The 23,384-nt window shown below is 40.8% G+C and overlaps 1 protein-coding gene across 6 annotated transcripts in view; it reads right to left on the bottom strand.

The window, feature by feature from the left end:
* Positions 1-23,384, bottom strand: part of ARHGEF7 (Rho guanine nucleotide exchange factor 7) — a 193,372-nt gene that overhangs the window by 23,097 nt on the left and 146,891 nt on the right. For all 6 annotated transcript variants that reach the window (XM_048855274.2, XM_048855282.2, XM_048855289.2 and 3 more), the window contains 5 exons: positions 19,871-19,949; positions 16,756-16,895; positions 15,087-15,311; positions 10,405-10,498; positions 1,617-1,706 (listed from right to left, as the gene is read on the bottom strand). In XM_048855274.2, the coding sequence (XP_048711231.1) occupies positions 1,617-1,706; positions 10,405-10,498; positions 15,087-15,311; positions 16,756-16,895; positions 19,871-19,949 (628 nt within the window). The remainder of the gene's footprint in view (positions 1-1,616; positions 1,707-10,404; positions 10,499-15,086; positions 15,312-16,755; positions 16,896-19,870; positions 19,950-23,384) is intronic.

Genomic DNA, 23,384 nt, shown 5'->3' with positions numbered 1-23,384 from the left:
GCAAAAATATACTTCGCATCAGTGGTATGTTTCTGTGTACACACACAACTGCATAATTAAAAATTAAATGTTTCACAAACCATTTCTTGTCAGATTATCTTTGAAAAATGATCACCACCAACTGAGCATAGTTGTGACATTTAAAATAGCAATAATTTAATTTAGCCTTATTTTGTTCCATAATTTGTCTTTAGAATTTTAAACAGTAAACTTGTTTCTTTCATTTTTACTAGGTAAGCCACAATAAAACAGAATGATCATAGGGCTAAAATCAAATTTGTGGAAACTGAAACCGGTCCAAAACAGGGATGAGCTAATAAATTACTTCAATTTTATCACCTTGAAGACTTAGAACTTGATAAAATGGATCACAAAGACAGACCTGAAGACCTTTTCATACACATTTCAGCTTGAAACAAAGTAAATGAAAATCAAAAATATACATAAAATAACCTTGCAATAAATTCTTCCTTCATACAAAGAGCCAAATTCTAATATTAAGTATATTTGCATGCAAAGTAGGATTTTTCAAGGTGATGAGAAGGCAGGCAACTGCACACATGTTAAAGAATTTGTGCACTAAATTTCCAGTCATATTTTTTGACTTTCCAATTGCCAGTCTAAAATGTTTTTGCTTGGAAATGAAGTATGCACAAAAAACTGTTTTGGTAATAAACACTGACAAACACTTGGAAATTAAACAATTTAAATGGACAATGAATTATTTACAATGTCCACACTAATAATTGCTGACAACAATAACTATCTCAGGATCATTTTACAGCATACCAGAGGTATAATTCCTAAACAAGGTTTATATTCAATGGCAAAACTGTGCAAATTGGAGCAAACTGAACAGCATGCTCTCCTCCCTTACATAAATGTAACACATGCTGGTGGATTCCCCTGCTATGTGGAGTGTTTTACTTACAACACAAAGGACCTCCACAACTGCAGCCTTGTTTTAGATTAAGCGAGGATGTGCGTTGTAAGTACCAATCAGCTGATTGCAAATTTGAAAAACTGAGAATGGCAACCTTACCCAAGACAGAGATCTAAGAAAATTAACAGTTGCTCCCTGAAATTATTATAAGAGAGGATTAAAATTTGTAATAATAAATATTTAACAGCTAGTGGCAAGGAAAACTTTATATGCCCCATTTACCCTTCCACAATAGGAGCGAAGGTTTCTCAGAAGCCCTTGAGCAAACCATGTATCTTGTTGAACAGAACCCTCATAGGCATAAAGCAGATATAGCCCCAAAACCTAAAATGAATATTGCTCTTCCATTTACCTCTGCACTTACCATTTTCTCTCTGAGAAAGTGTATTACAAGTGTCATTAAATCCAGACACTTCCCAGTCCTTGCTGACGCTTGATACAGGTTTCATACCATGGCAAATTTCGTAATATGGATTATATTCACCAAAACTGGACCTCAAGCAGGGCTTCTGATGCTCTAAGTAGAGTGCCCAAGCACCCCACACCGAGACCCACTCCAAAGGCTGATTTTCTTAGGAAACATCCCGTTATTTGTAGTGTTGGAACCCACCATTGTTTTTGTTATGTATCTAAATAGCATTTTGGTTAATTATTTTAGCCTTTTCTAACTTACTTGAATTTAGTGTTTGGCGTGTTTTGGCACTTGTGCAGTATGCTTCAATGACCTTAAGAATCTGAGCATCTTCTTCCAATGCAGCTGTACCTGAAGTCAACAGAAAAATAAACCTTTACCATGGCTCTAGTTATTAAGTCAGTCATGTAACTGTAAAGTCGTTTTAAGCCGAGAGACAAGTACCAGATAATTCAACTACGGTTCAACTCAGTGAGTCTATTTATCACCACCCTGAACTACCCCCACAAATTGTAGATGATACCTTAATCTATATTCAGGAGAGAGTTTCAATGAGCGAAAAGTAAAGAGTTTTAAAAAACAAATATATACTTAAATATTATAATAAAATGTATTGAAAAACACCTCAAAACTGGGCAATTAAGCCAAACCTAAAGAAGGTTTCCGAATATTTTAAAACTGCCCCTTTCTGTTTCTTTTCAAAGAGAGCTATGTGGAATATAAGTGTTTCAGAGAAGCATGTCTTCCCTCTATGGTATAGTGCAAACCGCAATCAGACATAAAAAGTACACCCAAACAGTTATTAGTTGCACCTTAATTCATATCACAGTTTAATTAGAGAAACACAAGGAATGGAATATTATCTTCTAGCAAATAAATAAGAGCATCATGTAGTTCAACAACTAAGTCTTTATTAAGGTTCACAAGTGATACAAACACACAGTTTTTCCACACCAATACTATGAAAGGAAATCCAGAAATCTGAAAATTAAACTCAGCATAATATTACAAAATATACTGTTGTACAATTTCAGCCTTGTGTCCATCAGGAAAAATGCCACTTACCGTATGAGTACTTCTGTGAAATTTGACAGCATTTGACAGCTATTTTCAGACTGTGTTAAGTGAAGCTTGTAGGTTTCTTAGCAGAGCTTAGAGCAGAGAAAACATTCCAGACACAAAATTCTAAGAATATTTGCTTTGGAGTTAATTAAAAAAAAACCCATGTGAAGCTAAATCTGTTCCTCCTGGGTTTCAACTAGATCCTTTTATCAAAGTTGCTTCAGCTAAGAACAGGGTGTGAAATCTTGACCACAACTTAAGTAAATGGGAGTTTTTAGTCTCGACTTCAATGGAGCCAGAATTTCACCAAGGTTGGTTGGTTTGTTTTTAAATTTCCATCTGTTTTTTCCCATCCCCACAAAGCTTTATATACCATTGGCCTTGAAGATTTTCACTGAGGACATCTGAAGGTCTTTCAAAGTCAGCAAGTAACACAATCTTCTCCCAGCAGGCAAGACAGCCAGAAATCCCATTTTTATTTTCAAGTATTTATAATCACAACCAAACAGATACTCTACAGAATATCCACCAGTGATGACTGTTTGCAAACACCACTAATAAGAGCTCATAGCAACATGATGGTCTCCCAATAATGTTTAAGATGTCCAAACATTTCCCACCTATTCCAGAACTATTTCCTTTTTTAAATAAATGCAAAAATCTGTCAGCAAAGTAACTCCTCTAGGCAGGATGTAACACCAGTGTACTGTTTAGTACAGTAGAGCTAGAGAACTAGTAATTACATAGGCATTAACTTTCTTACATTATACCCAGGTCCATGGAAGTATTTGGTTGGTATATCTCACGTATCTGATTTATTTGTTCAAAGCGTAATTAACACAGAAGGACAAAGATGACTAATTACTGAAACACTGGAAAAAAAAGATGAGTATCTGGCAGCATCAGTGAAGTTATTCAAGTAAATAAAAGTCACTGCAAACAAAGTCATCAAGTTTCCCTTTCAGCAGACAAGCCATCCTTTACATCAAAAGTGCTGACAACTGTAATTTTGAAAAGATATCCTTCAATTAAAAAAATAAGTTTATTTCATCTTTCTTTGAAACTAAACAATAGCTCCTGTTAGTGCATGTGCTTTGATCATCTCTCAGGCTGCAGGTGTTTGCTTGGTATCTTGGAGAAGTGGAATGAAACTGCAACTGCATGCTGGTGATTACTGAAGTTCCACACGAATATCTGATGGGATCTGTTGTACTGGGACTACATGGCAGCAGTTTCTTTACTACTTAATTGATCTCCATTGGTTAGAATACATCAAATTCAGCATTGTTTCTCAACATTGCTTCATTTCTATTCCTAATTATAGAAGCTGCGATAGATTAAAACATTTGTATTTCAGCAGTTGTTGAAATTAAAAGATGGTCAGATTAGTAGCGAACTGTTTGTTTTTCGGTTCTATTCTATCCTTTCTTCCATATTTTAATTCTTTATTTCTCACATTCTCCTCAAATAATCAAGTTTGTGACATAACTGCTTTTAAATGGCATAAAAGTGAAACACAAAGGCATTTTAAGATCACAGATCCATTTCCCGCCCCCATCAGCCCATCTGTAACCATCATACCACTCACTTAAAAGGCATAGTAATGAAAAGGATGTTACAGTTGTTTTTAAATTGAGTGGCTTCTGCACCTCTAACTAGCCCACTGTATCAATTAGTACTAGTAATTAATATTTTATTACTGGGAAGCAGTATTAAGCTCTACAATCTTTAAGATAAACACTTAAAGGAAGTATGCTTTGTAAATTTAAAGAGTAACAAGAAAAATGGTCTAATGTAATTATGTTGTATAGGTCCTTTAAAATGGATTTAAAATAAAAATATCAGTAAAGATATACAATTCACTTGGATAAAAATGCCATTGCTGTGTGTTGCTGCAACAGAACAAAACTGTCACATTAAAGAAAGAGCTTCTGTTGCACTTACCTATTATTCAGCAGAATCTGATAAAAAAGATTTCCCCAAATGTTCTCTTCTGTGATTGGGGACGACGAGAGAACTAAAACAGCACCAACTTATTTTGTACTATAGGGAACCATTACTCTCTTTTGTTTTGAAGATTTTGAGAGGACAGTAGATTTAAATAAAAAGGAATGCCTCTTATTTGATCAGTCCAGAATGAAAGTCTTGTGAAGATGCGGAATGGATAAAACAAATCTTTTTTTTAACAATATCAAATAGAAAGTCTAAATACTAAGATGGGTGAAATTGAGTGTCTAGTATTGAATGAGGCTATTGATTATAATAGTCATCACAGAAACTTGGTGGAATGACAATTAATGGGAATTGGTGATATCAGGGTAGAAAATATATAGAAATAACTGAGTAGGTCACGCTGGTAGGGGGAAGACTGGCACTATATGTGAAAGAAAAAATATAGTCAACTATAATAAAAATCTTAAACGAATCAAACTTTCCCACAGAATCTCTATGTATAGACATTCCATGCTTGAATAATAATAAAACAGCAGGAATATACTCCCAAACACCTGACCAAGATGGTAACAGTGACTGTATAATGTCTCTGACATTAGAGAGAGACTATAAAACCAGAAAACCCAATAATAATGGGGGATTTAACTATGCCCATAGTGACTGGGTAAATGTCACCTCATGACGAGATGCAGAGATAAAATTTATGGACACCATTAATGACTGCTTCTTGGAGCAGCGAGTCCTGGAACCCACAAGAGGAGAGGCAGTTCTTGATTTAGTCCTAACTGCAGCACAGGATCTGGTCCAAGAAGTGAATATAGCTGAATCGCTCGGTAACAGTGACCATAATGTAATTAAATTTAACATCCTGTAGGGATGAAAATACCACAGAAATCCACCACAGTAGCATTTAACTTCAAAGAGAAAAATACACAAAAATGAAGAGTCTTGTTAAACAGAAATTAAAAGGAACAGTCACAAAAGTGAAAGAAAGCTACAGGGAAACTATTTATAAACACCGTAACAGAGGCTCAAACTATACGTATATGCCAAATAATAATAAAAACAGTAAGAGGACCAAAAATGCCACCATTATTAAACAGCAGAGTAAAAGAGGCGGTTAGAGACAAAAAGGCATCCTTTAAAAACTGGAAGTCAAATCCTACTGAGGAAAATAGAAAGGAGCATAAACTCTGGCAAGTCTAATTAGGCAGGCCAAAAATGAATTTGAAGAGCAACTTAGCAAAAAGCAAACTAACAGCAATTTTTTTTTAAAGTACATCAGAAGCAGGAAGCCACAATCAGTGGGGCCACTTCATGATCGAGATGCTAAAGGAGCATGCAAGAAAGATAAGGCCATTGTGGAGAAGCTAAATGAATTCTTTGCATCGGTCTTCACTGAAGAGGATGTGAGGGGAATTCTCACACCCGAATCATTCTTTTTAGGCAACAAATCTGAGGAAGTGTCCCAGACTGAGGCATCGGTAGAGCAGATTTTGGAATGAACTGATAAACTGAACAGTAATAAGTCCCAGGACCAGATGTGATTCACCCAAGAAATATGAAGGAACTCAAATATGAAACTGCAGAACTACCAACTGTGGTTTGTAACCTATTGCTTAAATCAGCCTCTGTTCCAGGTGACTGAAGAGTAGCTAACGTAACGCCGATTTAAGAAAAGGCTTCAGACATTACATTACAGGCTGGTAAGACTAACTTCAGTTCCAGGCAAATTGGTTGAAACTATGGTAAAGAACAGAATTATCAGACACACAGATGAACATGACTTGTTGGGAAAGAGTCAACACAGCTTTTGTAAAGGGAAATCATTCCTCACCAATCTATTAGAATTGTTTGAGGGGGTCAACAAGCATGTGGACAAGGGTGATCCAGTTTCTGGACTTTCAGAAAGCCTTTGACTCCAAAGGCTCTTAAGCAAAAGTAAGCAGTCCTGGGATCAGAGGGAAGGTCCTCTCATGGATCAGTAACTGGTTAAAAAGATAGGAAACAAAGGGTATTAATAAATGATCAGTTTTCTCAATGAAAAGAGTTAAATAAGGATCTATACTGTGACCTGTGCTGTTCAACATATTCATAAATGATTTGGAAAAGTGAGTGACCACTGAGGTGTCAAAATTTGCAGATGATACAAAATTACTCGAGATAGTTAACTCCAAAGCTCACTGCAGAGAGTTACAAAGGGATCTCACAGAACTGGGTGACAGAGCAACAAAATGGCAGATGAAATTCAATGTTGAGAAATACAAAGTAATGCACACTGAAAAAAATAATCCCAACTAAACAGACAAAATGTTGTGGTCAAGAAAGAGATCTTGGTATCATTATGGAAACTCTGAAAATACCAGCTCAGTGTGCAGCAGCAGTCAAAAAAGGAAGTATTAGGAAAGGGATAGATAATAAGACAGAAACGATCATAATGCCATTGTATAAATCCATAGTACGCCCACACCCTGGTGCACAGTTCTGGTCACCCCATCTCGAAAAAGATGTATTAGAATTGGAACATGTATAGAGAAGAAAAACAAAAATAATTAGCAGCTTTCATATGAGGAAAGATTAAAAAGACTGACCGTTCAGTTTAGAAAAGAAACAACTGAGGGGGGAGATGATAGAGGTCCATAAAATCATGACTGGTGTGGAGAAAGTGAATAGGGAAGTGTTATTTACCCCTTCACCTTACACAAGAACCAGGGGTCACCCAATGAAATGAATAGGCAGCAGGTTTAAAACAAACAGAAGGAAGTACTTCTTCACACAACGCCCAGTAAACCTGTGGAACTCATTGCCAAGGCCAAATATATAACTGGGTTCAAAAAAAGAACTGGTTAAGTTCATGGAGGACAAGTCCATCAATGGCTATTAGCCAAGACTGATGGGTCACTAACTTCTGAGTCCCAGAAGCTGGTACTGGATGACAGTGTATGGATCACTTGATAAACGTCTTGTTCTGTTTGTTCCCTCTGAAGCATCCAGCACTGGCCACTGTCAGAAGACAGGTCACTGGGCTTCATGGACCCACTGATCTGACCCGCTATGGCTGTTCTTATGTTCTTAAAATGGAAAGACAGAAGGAAAAGAAAAGGAGTACTTGTGGCACCTTAGAGACTAACAAATTTATTTGAGCATAAGCTTTCGTGAGCTTCAGCTCACTTCATCGGATGCATTCAGTGGAAAAAGAATCGCTTTTAAAGAAGAAAATATTGTGGTCAAATGATGACCATTGTATATTATAATCTGTTTCAGACTTCGTAAATTTTCAAACAACATTTTTTTCCCCATGAATCAAAAATTATATTCAAAACCATATAGCCCAATATTTTCAAATTTGGTTAATTACTGTATAGCATCAAATGCCATATTAAAGCACCTAAACAAACAATGGCTTGGATATTCAGAGTTGCAAAGGCATTCTTACTGCTCCCCTTCAAATACTGAAGTGTTGGCCAGAGTATTTAGTTTCCTAAACTCCCAACAAGTTTCTTTTAACTTGCTTAATAAAATTACACAAAAACTACTTCAAACAAACTCACACAATGTGAATTCCTTCAAGGGCCGGGTATATGCTGTATCCAGTTACATCCACCACAGAACGTAACAACAAAACTAACTTTTAAATATTTTATTGGGCCAATCTGTATTAAGGACATTGAAAAGATGTCTTGGTATGATGTAGAATACAACTCATTGGTAATTGGTTTAAAAGGAAGGAACAAGTTTCTTCATGGGAGGCCCTGTATCTGTGCTTGGTAACAAGTTCCTTTCTTGAGGAGGCCTTATGTCTTCTCCACTGTCTTTCATTCCATCTATATGCAAGGTTCTAGTGAGAGGGATGCTTGCTTATGCAGCTGGCACATTAATAACAAACAACCCAAGCTTTATAGCCCAACTGTGTCATGCAAGTAAACTTGATATGGACAAGTCAGCTATCCACATATTACTCAACTAAAGTTTCCATCAACATATGTGTAAACAACAAATCATTCCCTTCACTAACTTAAGTTCCTGCCATCAGAAATCCATAGCACATCCTAGGGAAAGAGAAAGCTCCCACGGTAGGTCAGCAAGTGGTGTCTGTGACGTTGCACTCCATATGCTTTATGAAAATATGCTTATGAATGTAAATATGATGTAACTGGAATATGATTTATGCAAAAGGTCTCTTGTAAGGTATCATTACAAAGCTTATAATCTACTAAATTTGTTCATCCTGTTTATCTGCATGTATTATTTCTATGTCTGAAGTTAGGAGAATAAGATATAAACTTGTATTACTAATGTAAACATATTAAGTGGAAGCCATTAAGGGTGCTTCAGAATCAATGAATGGTAAATGGCTCTGTTTACTTACAAACCGTCCTGGGTACCGTGGGCCAGCCCAGGAAGAATGGAGGCTGGGGTCTCACAGGACATGTGACCATGTCACCTGATACTGGAATCCATCTTAAATCTGGTATTTTTTCATTTAGAAGGAGGGGTGGGGACCCAGAGAGAAAAGATTCCCACCTTGTGCCAAAGATATAAAATGGGGTGGACCAGGACAAAGAGGTGGTCAGTCATGAGAAAGCCCCTGCTTACAACCTAGGATGTCTGCTGGAACTAACAAGGACTGTACCAGGGGAAAGGATTGGGCCCAGACTAGGAAGGAGTCTAGTCTGTGAAAGAAGCTTACTGGAACATTTCTGAGGGTGAGATATTACCTGTAATCAGTTTCTTAATGTATTTGGCTTAGACTTGCGTGTTTTTGCTTTATTTTTCTTGGTGACTTACTTTGTCCTGTCTGTTATTACTTGAAACCACTTAAATCCTACTTTTTATAACTAATAAAATCACTTTTGTTCATTAATGAACCCAGAGTAAGTGATTAATAGCTGGGGGAGCAAATAGCTGTGCATCTCTCTCTATCAGTCTAATAGAGGGCGGACAATTTATTAATTTACCCTGTATGAGCTTTATACAGAGTAAAATGGATTTATTTAGGGTTTGGATCCCATTGGGAGCTGGGTGTCTGGAGATAAGTACCCTGCTGAGCTGTTTTCAGTTAAGTCTGCAGCTTTGGGGGCATGGACCAGCCCCTGGGTCTCTGTTGCAGCAGGCTAGTGTGTCTGGCTCAACAAGACAGGGTTCTGGAAGTCCCAAGCTGGCAGGGAAAACGGGCTCAAAGGTAATTTCAGCACATCAGGTGACAGTCCCAGGGGGATCTCTGTGACCGAACCTGTCACAGTGTCATGGGAAAAATTCCTTCTCAACTCAAAGTATGGTGATTCTTTATGACAGCATTCACTATGTGCTTCACATGTTCCACAAACTCAAGATAGACAGGTCTTTGTTCTAAGGAGCCGACAATTTAAGGATACAGAAGTAGACAAAAACTGAGGAAAGCGAATGTGGTTTTGAGTACATGAACTAGATCAATCTAAATGGCTTAATTATTTTAAGTGCCACACAGACCCCTGTTATCACAATTGTTACTTATCCGTGCGCACATGTGAATCAGGACATATTAGTACACACTAAATAGACAGAACTGGACTGAAGTTAAGACAGCAGAATACAAACTGTTTCCCCCCTGGATAACACAGTTATTAATACTTGTCTTTTCTTTCATCCTTCCTATTTCCCCCACACTTCTATTATACTGCTAGTGCTCCCTCTATACTTGCTTAAGCTTTTGTTCTTTATGGTATTTTTTATCTATAAACTCATCTTGTTCCTTGGAAACTTCTCTAGCTTTGTCTTATAGCCTATGGAACACGGAAGTCCAGATCTTTCACTGACCTCTGTCACAAATAAATGACATACAGAAAATACCCTGTTTCTAAGGAAATATCAGTACAGTTGTTAGAGCTAAAAAATGACCTACCCTGACAGATCTCAGTGTCAGTACCTAGAGAAAGTTAAAAATGGCAATTTTCAATGGGAAAAAAAAATTAAAATACCATCCATTTCTCTGAAACTTTCTTTTATATACACTGGCACCTTATGAATATGCTGATATTTATTCAGTCTCACTTACTTTTTCTCAGTGCAAACTCTTCGTCTGATGGCTTCCGTTCAGGCTTGCGCTTAGGAAGCAGCTTTTTCATGGTTTTAGGGCTTTTACTGAGATCCTGGGTGAAAAGAAAAGAAAAAATAAAGCTTCTTTTTTTAAAAAAAAAATTCCAAATGCTGAAATTTTAATTCCTGTTAAGTAGCTGTTAACTGTAAAAATCTTACAAAGCTACAAAAAATGTTGCTGGCTGATATTATTTTTGGCATATTTCAAGTTTACTTGAATCCACTTATTCCCCCAACCCCATTGGCTGTTTGCATGTTAATCTTCTAGTCCAGGAGCAGGCAAACTTTTTGGCTTGAGGGCCACATCGGGTTTCTGAAATTGTATGGAGGCCCGGTTAGGGGAGGCTGTGCCTCCCCAAACAGCCAGGCGTGGCCCGGCCCCTGCCCCCTATCCGACCCCCCTTTCTTCTTCCCCCCTGATGCCCCCCCCAGGACTCCTGCCCCATCTAACCCCCACTTTCTCCGGCCCCTGACGACCCCCCCCGGAACCCATCCACCCCTCCCTGTCCCCTGACCGCTCCCAGACCCTCCGACTCGGACTGCCCCCCACTGCCCCATCCAACCCCTCCTCTCATTCCTGACTGCACCTCCTGGGACCCCTGCCCCATCCAACCCCTTCTCCCTGACCGCCCCCGGTACCGCTGCCCCTGACTGCCCCCCGCCACTCCATCCAACCCCCCCTCCTTCCTGACTGCCCCCTGGGGACCCCTGCCCTCCTTCAACCCCCCGTTCCACACCCTCTGACTGTCCCTACCCCTATCCACACATCCCCCCGACCACCACCCCAAAGTCCCCTGTCCTCTATCCAACCCCCCCCGCCCCCTTACCGCGCTGCCTGGAGCACCGGTGACTGGCGGTGCTACAGCCACGCTGCCCAGAGCACCAGGACAGGCAGCCGTGCCGCCCCGTTGGAGCCAGCCACACCACCGCACAGCACAGAGCACCGGGTTAGGCCGCGGCTCTGCAGCTGCGCTGCCCGATAAGAGCTCACAGCCCCGCCGCCCAGAGCACTGCACCAGCGGCACAGTGAGCTGAGGCTGCGGAGGAGCGGGGACAGCAGGGGAAGGGCCGGGGTCTAGCCTCCCAGGCCAGGAGCTCAGGGGCCGGGCAGGAGGGTCCCACGGGCCGGATGCGGCCCACAGGCCGTAGTTTGCCCACCTCTGTTCTAGTCTTATTAACAGAAATACACAGCAATGCTGCTGTAAGTATGCAGGCTGTCTGGGAGCTAGAGCGAAGGTAACAATGGCAAGCGGGACACAATCAAAGTATTTTTCTTAACTTTTGAGGGGTAAACCCATCATATTTAGAAGCAGATAAAATAAGTCCTAAAGTGGAAGGTTGGTAGGTTATACACATCTATTTCTTTAAATCAAAATTTGAAGAGTGCTTGTTATAGCTTTGAAAGGAGAGAGCTACAGCAAAAGAATACATTGACAGAGATTCAACACTTCTGCTCTACAGTGAGTCATGCTAATGTATAAGGATACAAAATACATACTGATCTACCCCTTACCTTCAGAATACAAGACAGCCTCTATACATGTGTAGAACAAGAAAGTGAAAAGATGAATGAGCAGGACAAAGACCAAAGAGGATGAAGATAGGTTTCAAACATTCAGTCATATAATAAGCACTGTAAAGATGAGTGAAATTTTGCCACATTTAAGAATTAAACAAATGTTATGAATACCAACGCATGAAAGAAGTTTACTTATATTTAATTTAAAAGATGGACATACACTGCAGCTGAATAAGCTAACGTAGTAATTAAATCAAAATGTTTAACCTTCAAATTAAAGGCCATCTCTCTCCCACATTCCCTTTGGAGGTGGTGGTGGTGGTTTTTTTTTTGTTTTTTTTTTTGATTAAGTGTTTCATGAGTGACAACTGTTTGTCAAAAGACTGACCCCATAATGTAAACAGAGCACAATTTGTGTGCCTGCAAAAAATTCAAATTTCAAACTCATCTCCTGCATGCACACTCAAGATATTTGCAGGAACAATTGTGCACATTCCTTTGGGAATTGGTTCTTAACATTAAATCAGAATCATGACAATGCATGAAACAAGTTTTTCAACAGAAATTTAATATTGCTTCTGAATAAAGTATAATACTTCTCTGTCATATGCCTATTACCTTGCCCTTTTATAGTGCACCCCCATAAGAGGATCTCAGCATGCTTTATCAAAGTGACTAAACATTATTTCCCCCATTCTACAGCTTGTAAATAGAGAGAGACAAAGTGGCTGTGAGTTACCCATGGTCTCACAGCAAGTCAGTAATAGAATCTCTGGCTTCATTTACTAGACACAGCTGCCTCGGTCATCAAATTACACACACCACCAAATTCTGCATAAACCAAACATTTTAAATATTCTTCATTTTTACAGAAGGGCAGAATTTAGTGATAAGAACAAGTTAGTCTACCACTGCCATCCTTTTGTGGATTACTAAAAATAATTTTGTATTTCTTTTACAGACCAGATTAAAATCTGCAACATTAAAGGATGAGGGGTGGAGTATAAAGAAGAACGAAGAATCATTACACGTCATCATAAATGATACCACAATTTGAAGCTGATGCACAAAAAGTCATATACTATAAGTCCTAGGATTAAATTTAAAGGTTTACTAAGTGCATGTAAACAACAGTTTAATATTCAGGAATGAAATTAGTCATAACAATTGTAGATACTCAAAACTATGAGAGAATCCTATGCAGTAGGAAATGCCGGTTAGATTGTTGATTCTGGACTCTTTCTCCATTCACCAGCAAGCAGTGGCAACACTCTGATCTCTGAGGTTACCGAGAGAATGTCTCACTTTGGTCAATTTTAAACACAGCATTCTCTCACTGCAAAAGGTTTTCCCGCACCCTATCGGACCAGAGGGATTGTAGAAGTAGAGCAGGATACAGAGAACTAGGTATATGGGAAGTAGAAAAAAAAAACTAGGAGAAAATCTTCATGGCGCAGATAGGGATGCATGAATGCAGAGGATTTCCATTCCATCTGCCCCAATAGATGATGATGATGATAAAATAATAATAATAATAATAATGAATACAAGTGGGCACTAATCAATTACCACTGTTTCAGTGTTAACTTAAATGAAGTTAAGTTCCAATCTTTAAAAAAGGGAAGGAGGAGGATCCTGGGAACTACAGGCCAGTCAGCCTCACTTCAGTCCCTGGAAAAATCATGGAGCAGGTCCTCAAAGAATCAATCCTGAAGCACTTGCATGAGAGGAAAGTGATCAGGAACAGCCAGCATGGATTCACCAAGGGAAGGTCATGCCTGACTAATCTAATCGCCTTTTATGATGAGATTACTGGTTCTGTGGATGAAGGGAAAGCAGTGGATGTATTGTTTCTTGACTTTAGCAAAGCTTTTGACACGGTCTCCCACAGTTTTCTTGTCAGCAAGTTAAGGAAGTATGGGCTGGATGAATGCACTACAAGGTGGGTAGAAAGCTGGCTAGATTGTCGGGCTCAACGGGTAGTGATCAATGGCTCCATATCTAGTTGGCAGCCGGTATCAAGTGGAGTACCCCAAGGGTCGGTCCTGGGGCCGGTTTTGTTCAATATCTTCATAAATGATCTGGAGGATGGTGTGGATTGCACTCTCAGCAAATTTGCGGATGATACTAAACTGGGAGGAGTGGTAGATACGCTGGAGGGGAGGGATAGGATACAGAAAGACCTAGACAAATTGGAGGATTGGGCCAAAAGAAATCTGATGAGGTTCAATAAGTCCTGCACTTAGGACGGAAGAACCCAATGCACAGCTACAGACTAGGGACCGAATGGCTAGGCAGCAGTTCTGCGGAAAAGGACCTAGGGGTGACAGTGGACGAGAAGCTGGATATGAGTCAGCAGTGTGCCCTTGTTGCCAAGAAGGCCAATGGCATTTTGGGATGTATAAGTAGGGGCATAGCGAGCAGATCGAGGGACGTGATCGTTCCCCTCTATTCGACATTGGTGTGGCCTCATCTGGAGTACTGTGTCCAGTTTTGGGCCCCACACTTCAAGAAGGATGTGGATAAATTGGAGAGAGTCCAGCGAAGGGCAACAAAAATGATTAGGGGACTGGAACACATGAGTTATGAGGAGAGGCTGAGGGAGCTGGGATTGTTTAGCCTGCAGAAGAGAAGAATGAGGGGGGATTTGATAGCTGCTTTCAACTACCTGAAAGGGGGTTCCAAAGAGGATGGCTCTAGACTGTTCTCAATGGTAGCAGATGACAGAACGAGGAGTAATGGTCTCAAGTTGCAGTGGGGGAGGTTTAGATTGGATATTAGGAAAAACTTTTTCACTAAGAGGGTGGTGAAACACTGGAATGCGTTACCTAGGGAGGTGGTAGAATCTCCTTCCTTAGAGGTTTTTAAGGTCAGGCTTGACAAAGCCCTGGCTGGGATGATTTAACTGGGAATTGGTCCTGCTTTGAGCAGGGGGTTGGACTAGATGACCTTCTGGGGTCCCTTCCAACCCTGATATTCTATGATTCTATGAAGTGAAAACATACACAATATAAACACACATACAGAACTATGTAAGATCATGATATGAAAAGAACTGAGTTACACCTCTTAAGTGTAGTCCTGTAATTTTACGGTCACATTTCTGGGTTCCGATACCTCACCTCTTTATAACAGAGAGCTGCTGAAGGCCGTAGAGGAGGTGCAGGTCGTAAACAGCTCAAGCTCCAAGGTTTGGGAGTTTTAGGAGGTTCCAGAGGTCCCCAGTTTATAGTGGTATGTGGAGTCCCATGATGTGAAGGATGTGGAAGCGTGTGGTATGCAGGAGTCAGTGGTACTGGTTTGCTGTCTGAATGTTTGCTGGATGGTGTTACTGGATGAGAAGGAAGCTGCCAAATTAAAAAGTAATTTTCAAAAACAGACAAAATCACTTACACTGGCTACCTAACATTTCTATCTATTACAGCTCCAACTAGCACAGTTTTAAAAGCTGAATAATAATTACTGACACAACAGAACATAATTTCATTCAACAAACTATTATCATCTACCACAGAAACAGTATGTATTGAACCACAACAGCTTCGAGATCCTTGCTCACACCCCTTTCACGTTTCACATTTAAAGAGTGAGCGCAAAAGAACAATTTAGCTTAACTCACTCAAATTTAGAATTGCCAGGAAGTTACTTGCAGAGCAGACTGAAACTCAAAAGTTCTGGTTTGTGGGGACATTTGAAATTAGTTTTTGAACTGAATTAGAACAAAAACAAATATTTTCCAAATTGCCTGAAAAGCAATTTAATAAAATTTTCATTTCAGAATTTCGTTACAAATTTTGTTAACATGTTCTCCATTTTTCCATTAATTTTCCATTATTTCATAACATCCACTAGTACTATTAGTGACATCATAATATGGCATAATATAATAGTTGAAATATCTTATTATTTTATTTTTAAAATCATTGTAGACACCTGCTACTTAGTACAGACTGAAACATTTTATCTTCTTTTCTAGGTCCAAGTGTCTCCTCTGTGTTATAACGAAACAATCTGACACAAATAAAATGCATGAAATATAACAGTTAACGTAAAATTTAAAATACGAAGAGAATGTTATGTTATGACATGTCAAAAACAGCAATGTAAATTGTGCATGGCTCTAACCGACATATTAGGAAATGATGTAAAAATCATATACAAATGAAAAAAAGCTCTGAAATAAATTGCAATTCAAAATGATACTTCAGAATTTCCCAAAAGGTTTTTCAAAACTAACATTTTTTTCGTTTACAGGTTTCTTTGCCCTGAAGGAACGTTAGCTCAAATCAACACTTTCATCAAAAAGAACATTTTGAAAAAGAAGCATTTTTAAACAGAAAAAAATGTTGTGGTGAAAAAAGTGTCCAAACAGTTTTAACCTGCTTTGCCACGGTGATGCAACATAACCCATTATTCTAAGAACCATTAAAGGAAAATATCAAATGCAATTTTCAGGCATAACAGTAGTAAGTTAGAGATGGAGTCTCAGCCTTAGCCACGAATTTCCTGGGAATTTTCTTTTGATCTGTTGAAGCCAAACTGTTAAATTACAATATATATTTTGTATCTGTGCATGAGTGACCAAACCTTTCCTCTAATTTTGAAAATATATAAAGCAAATTGGGTAAACAACAAATTGGGTCAATTAAAACATCTGGTTCCTGTTACTGGTGAAAAAAAATTAGAATGATTTATATAGTAGTATGAGATTTATAATCCACATAATCTTTCTCCTAACAACTCAAGCAAAAGCTTGTTTGTTTCAGCCCCTATGACTGAAGTATTTCTTACAGTGTGAGATGGCACAGAATGAGGTTTAATAGTGGGATTCCCAACAGTTGTAACTTTGGTTTGCTTCTGCAGATGATCCACCCATTCATGCAAATCTTGTTGGTTGTTACACGATACTAATATCCGCTCAATCATATTTCCTAGGAGAAAACACAAGATTTAGAAAGTCTAAAAAACAATTATTTTATTCTTTAGAAACACTAAAATAGTAATCGGTTTTTGTCACGCACTGAATCCTTGTAATACCTAAGAGCTAAACAAAGACTTAAAAGTGTAATTTCTGTCCGAAGGAATGATGTTTCAACTCCTTTCCTCACTGTGACAGATTTTTCTTCAGATGTCCGTCTTTATAGACACAGGACGTTTTGCAATCTTTATTAAGGAAAGTTTATGCAAAGAAATTGATCTAGCAATTGAAGTCATCCTGGTCTCGACTGAGAAATGCAGATGACGCCCCTCCACCAAAAACAATCAAGCAATCAAAAAATAGCATCTAACAAAAAAATACTACTTCACCTACCTTGACTCTCTAGTATCCTGGGACTGACATGGCTACAACTCCTCTGCATATAGCATCTAACCCTACAGTTTGTCCCTAGACTCTATACAGGTACAGAACCACAAGATTAAGGCACACAGTTAGTGAGGAGACATGGATTGCTGAATCTTCAGCATGCAGATGACACAGCTTAGAGTCTCCATTTCATTTGACCTGGCCAGAACAGTTGATTGCACTACTCAATGTTTAAGGGTTGATCCAGTTTGGCTGCCTGACACTTAATCTAGATAATAAAACTGGGGTGAAAGTATATCACTTGGGGGAAGCAACCGGAGGGTATTATGAAGACAACATCAGGGCTGCTAGCTGAGAAGAGAGTGAGCGAGAGGATGGGTGGGTGGGCCTTGGCTGTTCTGGTTTGCTACAAGGTATGCGAGGTTAGATTTTCAGCTGCTTCTGAAAGCAGCAATTGGTAGCAGCAATAACTAGCTTTGGCTTTTTCTCCCTCGTCATATAGCCAGGAGGTTATTCTTCTGGCTGTAGGCCTTATGACCCTCATGACACCTTCGTCCCCCTGAGATTAAACTATTTCAATAGAATCTACTTGGGGCAATACCTTAAATTTACCCACAAACTGAAGCAGGTGCAGAATTCAGCAGAGCAGTCCACTTGCAATGCAGTCTGTTTTACTGTGAGCACGTAAAACCTGTCTTCAGTAACCTGCACTGGATCCTTTTGCTTTCTGGGGCAATTGTAAGGTGTTTGTGTTAATCTATAATACAATAAATGGCCATGAATATATCTAAGCAACTGCTTCTCTCCCCACGACATACCACCAGTGGAGAAACCTGAGCTGAGGCCCCTTCATGATGGGAGTTTGCTTCTGGTAGCGAGTTCTCTGTTAGAGACTGTCATAAATATAAAGGGAATGGTAACCACCTTTCTGTATACAGTGCTATAAAATCCCTCCTGGCCAGAGGCAAAACCCTTTCAACTGTAAAGGGTTAAGAAGCTAAGATAACCTCGCTGGCACCTGACCCAAAATGACCAATGAGGGGACAAGATACTTTCAAATCTGGAGGGGGGGAACAAAGGGTTTGTCTGTCTGTGTGATGCTTTTGCCAGGAACAGATGAGGAATGCAGCTTCCAACTCCTGTTAAGTTAGTAAGCAATCTAGCTAGAAAATGTGTTAGATTTCCTTTTGTTTAATGGCTGGTAAAATAAGCGGTGCTGGAGGGAATGTATATTCCTGTTTTTGTGTCTTTTTGTAACTTAAGGTTTTGCCTAGAGGGATTCTCTATGTTTTGAATCTGATTACCCTGTAAGGTATTTACCATCCTGATTTTACAGAGGTGATTCTTTTACCTTTTCTTTAATTAAAATTTTTCTTTTAAGAACCTGATTGATTTTTCATTGTTCTTAAGATCCAAGGGTTTGCGTCTGTGTTCACCTGTACAAATTGGTGAGGATTATTATCAAGTCTTCCCCAGGAAAGGGGGTGTAGGGCTTGGGGGGATATTTGGGGGGGGGGGGGGGGGCAGGGGAGACATCTCCAAGTGGTCTCTTTCCCTGTTCTTTATTTAAAACGCTTGGTAGTGGCAGTATATTGTTCAAGGACAAGGCAAAGTTTGTACCTTGGGGAATTTTTAACCTAAGCTGGTAAGAATAAGCTTAGGGGGTCTTTCATGCAGGTCCCCACATCTGTACCCTAGAGTTCAGAGTGGGGAAGGAATCTTGACATGGTGGCAGTGGTGGGATCATTTTGAACCAGAGATCATTTTGAACCAGAAGCACAGCAGGATTTTAAAAGCTTTTGTAAAAGGTGATTGCAGCTGTAGATTATGTCTTTGTGCCTGGGGGACAGAGCAGCAGGCATAACAAAAGGATTTTTCTGTAGGCTGAGAACAGCTATCAGGTTACAGCACAGCAAAATTTTACAAGCCAGTTTTTTTTTTGTTTTCTTTCTAACTCTCGGGTGTAAAGTTAGTTAAAAACAGAGAGTTTAGCTTCTTAAGCCTTTACAGGTGAAAGGGTTTTGCCTCTGGCCAGGAGGGATTTTATAGCACTGTTTACAGAAAGGTGGTTACCCTTCCCTTTATATTTATGACAGAGACCCTCTAGAATTTTCTTCCTTTCTTGGTCCAAAGTAGTAGCCTGAATTTGCTGACTGTTAGAGACAGGCTGTAAGGCTTGTCTGTTCTTCCTTGCTTTTAAAGGGAAGAGGGGGAGAAAACATTTGTGAGGGTCTAGGCAATTGTGTTGATGGGGCCAGGGGCCTGGGGAAGAGCTTATGTTTACTATAAAAAGGGCTGCTTGGGGTACACGGAGAGAACAGTGGAGTTAAAATAATACAAAATAAACGGAGTGTCAAGGGCACACACAGCCTGGGATGGGCAGTCTTTTTTTTTTTTTTTTTAATTTATTTTAAACCTAGGAGGCTGTGGCATCCCTGTGACTGGAGGTTTTAAAGAACCGGTAAGATGAACTGGAATGATCTAGCTGTATTTAATCCTGCCTCCGCGCTGGTAGATGGACTAGATCACCTCCTGAGGTCCCTTTCAACCCTATGTTTCTATGATCAACAAAAACAAATCAATAATGCTCATGAACATTACCTGCTATTTCAAATGAATTTTTGTGATTTTCGCTGTCTTCTAGCTTTGTGATGGTCATTCCTGTCATTGGCAGTTTTCCCTAGAAAAGTCATAACATGTTTTTTTTTTCTTTTTTCTTTTTTCTTTTTTTTTTGAAAAAAAAAAAAAAAAGAACCCAAAGATGTTTAATAGCTAAAAATACATACATTTAAAATACGCATAATTCAAACAGATGATAAACCAGTAAATTGAAACATACACATTAGATCAGCAATAATATTTAAAATACCATGGAAAAAGAATAACCAAATTACATAGCTTTTTGTGCCAAGAACAACTTCTGTGCTTAATATCATGAGTCAACTTGAAATCTGCACGAGCTATGGGTAGTGCATGTAAATACATTACAATGCAAACTCACTAAGAGAGGACCTTGACCATCTGTGGATTTGAGACCTACTAGGAACACATATTTCCACACATGTTCCATACTTAGTGAAGTTGATAATTCAGTACTATAGATGCAACTTCTACCTGAGACAGTACTGAACCAAGACACCAGCATGATGCCAGCAGATCCTATGATACAGTGGAGCTGTCTTTCTGAAGACATGTAAAACTGAGGACCTGTCCCTTCTTGTCATCAAAAGCTATAAAATTCTTTATGCAAGAGTACCAAGGCTTTAAACAGAACTGGGCAGGTAATTCACAGTGAATAACATAGTCACAGATTACACTTCTTTTTCTGACCTAAAATGGTCTGCAAGCAGATTGCAGTTTTCTCATGTTTACTTAATACTAAATTAAAACGATTCAATAATTTCTGCACATAATTTTTGGTCTGTAGCTCATTCAAGTATTCAGTTTTCAACATTTGATCTCTTTTGATGGCATATATAGGCCACATGATATGTTTCTGTGTGCTAACTGGATGGCTAACTCTTAGAATCAGGTTTCCAGTGTAAATAAGTATATATACAAAGGGAAATTCCACAAATAGTCACCTATTTTTGCTTTTTCGAACGCTGGTCCCTATGGGTATTCACTGTAGGCAACTCACAAGAGTACTCATTGAGGAGGAGGGTGCGAGGACCCGTGCTGCACGATGGAATACAGGACTGCTGAATCAAAGGATATACCTGCTGAGGTAGCATGGACCACTGCATAGTGCCCGGTAGAGGTGCATAGTAAGCTCCATGTTGCCACTCTGTAGATTTTTGGAGGTACACCTTGGAGAAAAGCTACAGAGGTAGCATATGCTGTAGTCAAATGAGCCCTCACCCTCTGAGGAGGATGGGTTTCCATTTGTTCAAAATGCAGCCAAATACAGCCCAAAATCCATTTCAACAGCCTTTGTGATAAAATTTCATCCACTCAGTGAAGGAGATGAATAATCTTAGAAATTTTCTAAGGAGCTTTGTCCTTTGTAGATAGAAGATAACAGCTCCATGAACAACCAAAGAATTAAGTGTTCTGTCTTTTCTAGTGACACAACGTTTTGTGTGGAACACCAGTAGATGTCTGGCCTGATTCAAGTGGAATTCGGAGGAAACCTCTGTAATGAACTTGAGATGTAACCTTAGGGACACTTTTATCCCTATGAACATCACATAGGGAGTATCTGCCATAAGCATCACAAGCCTCCCTAGTCTCCAAGCAGAAGTAATTCCCATTAGGAAGGCTACTTTCCATGGAAAGATGGGGAAAGACGCAGGAGGCCAAGGGCCTGAATGGTAGATTCATACGTGCTGACAGAATTAGACTGAGGTCTCAGTTAGGAATCAGTGTTGATACTGGAGGGAAGGTTGGGACTAGACCTTTTAGAAACCTCGCAGTTGTAGGGTGGGTGAATATCGAGCAGTTATCTATCAGACGATGGAAAGCACTGATCGCTGCCAGATGCACGTGCAACAAACTAATGGATAGTCCCACTGACTTGAGGGAGAGAAGATATTTCAAGATGGCAGGGATTCCAGAGTCTAGTGGAGCTACCTGGCAATGCACCAGATGGAGAATTTCTTCCACTTGGCAGGATAGTATTTTCTTGTGGAAGCCTTTCTGCTGTTTTGAGAATGAACTCACCAGCCTCTGAGCACAATATTTCCATGCTCAATGCCGATCCAAACACTAAGCTGCGAGGTAGATGGATCTCAGGCTGGGATGGATGGTTCTACCTTCATCCTGAGTCAGGCAGTTCAGCAACTGTGCAAGTAGATGCATGGACACATGAACATCTGAAGGATGCTGGTGAACCAAAACTGTTTCAGCCATGTAGGTGCTGCCAGAATCACTGTCAATTTGTCCTGTTTAAACTTGTTCAGGAGTCATAGTCAGAGGGAGGCAAGAGGGAAAGTATACATTAGTGACTCTCACCACTCAACCAGAAATGAATCCCCTCTGGAAACGTGCCACTGAGCAGCACAGGAGCAATAGGCTCAGTTGTGAGCTGGAGCCGGTTCGCAACGGTTCGCTAGAACCGGTTGTTAAATTGAGAAGCCCTTTTAGAACCGGTTGTTCCGTGAGGGACAACCGGTTCTAAAAGGGCTTCTAAATTTAACCGGCCAAAAGTGACGCCTTAGGCGCCGACTCCATGGGTGCTCCAGGGATGGAGCACCCAAGGGGAAAATTTGGTGGGTGCAAAGCACCCACTGGCAGCTTCCCGCCCCGCGCCCGGCCCCAGCTCACCTCTGCTCCGCCTCTGCCCCCTCCCCTGAACGCGCCGCCCCGCTCTGCTTCTCCACCCGTCCCCTGGCTTCCCGCGAATCAGCTGTTCGTGCGGGAAGCTGGGGTGGGCTGAGAAGCAGGTGGCGGCTTTGCACTCAGGCCCAGGGAGGCAAAGGTGAGCTGGGGCAGGGAACATGAGGAGGGCCGCCCGCGCCACAGCAGGTAACCCGGTGGCAGCATGTAGGGGAACTGCTCCCCGCCCCAGCTCACCTCCGCCACCCTCGGCCCGAGCAGGAAGCCGCCGCCTGCTTAGCCCTCCCAGGCTTCCCGTCGAATAGCTGATTCTCAGGAAGCCGGGGGGGGGGGTGAGGGGGGGCCGGGCGGAGAAGCAGAACAGGGTGGGGCGTTCAGGAGGAGGCGGCGGAGCGGAGGTGAGCTGGGGCCGGACGCGGGGTGGGGAGCTGCCGGTAGGTGCTCTGCACCCACCAAATTTTCCCCATGGGTGCTCCAGCCCCAGAGCACCCACAGAGTCGGCACCTAAGGCACCACTTTTAATGTGATCAGTGGGGGGAGCAGCCGCCCCCCCTGCTTCTCCCCTAGCTACGCTCCCCCGCCCCTAGGAGCCAGAGGGACCTGCCAGATGTTTCCTGGGAGCTGCCCCAGGTAAGCACTGCCGGGACTCCCCAGCTCGCCCCCCAGCAGGTCCCTCTGGCTCTTAGGGGTGGGGTCAGCACCCACTACAGTGGCCCACGAGACCCTCTTGCCCCATTCTGGGGGCAGTCAGGGGACAGGGGTTGATGGGGCAGGGGTCCTGGTGGGGGTGGGCGTCAAGGAACGCGGGGGGTTGGATGAGGCAGGAGTCCAGGGGGGC

Source organism: Caretta caretta, chromosome 1 (genome assembly GCF_965140235.1).
Source record: "Caretta caretta isolate rCarCar2 chromosome 1, rCarCar1.hap1, whole genome shotgun sequence".
NCBI lineage: Eukaryota > Metazoa > Chordata > Testudines > Cheloniidae > Caretta > Caretta caretta.
Note: the sequence above shows the minus strand (reverse complement) of the source record. Positions and strands in the feature narration are given on the sequence as shown.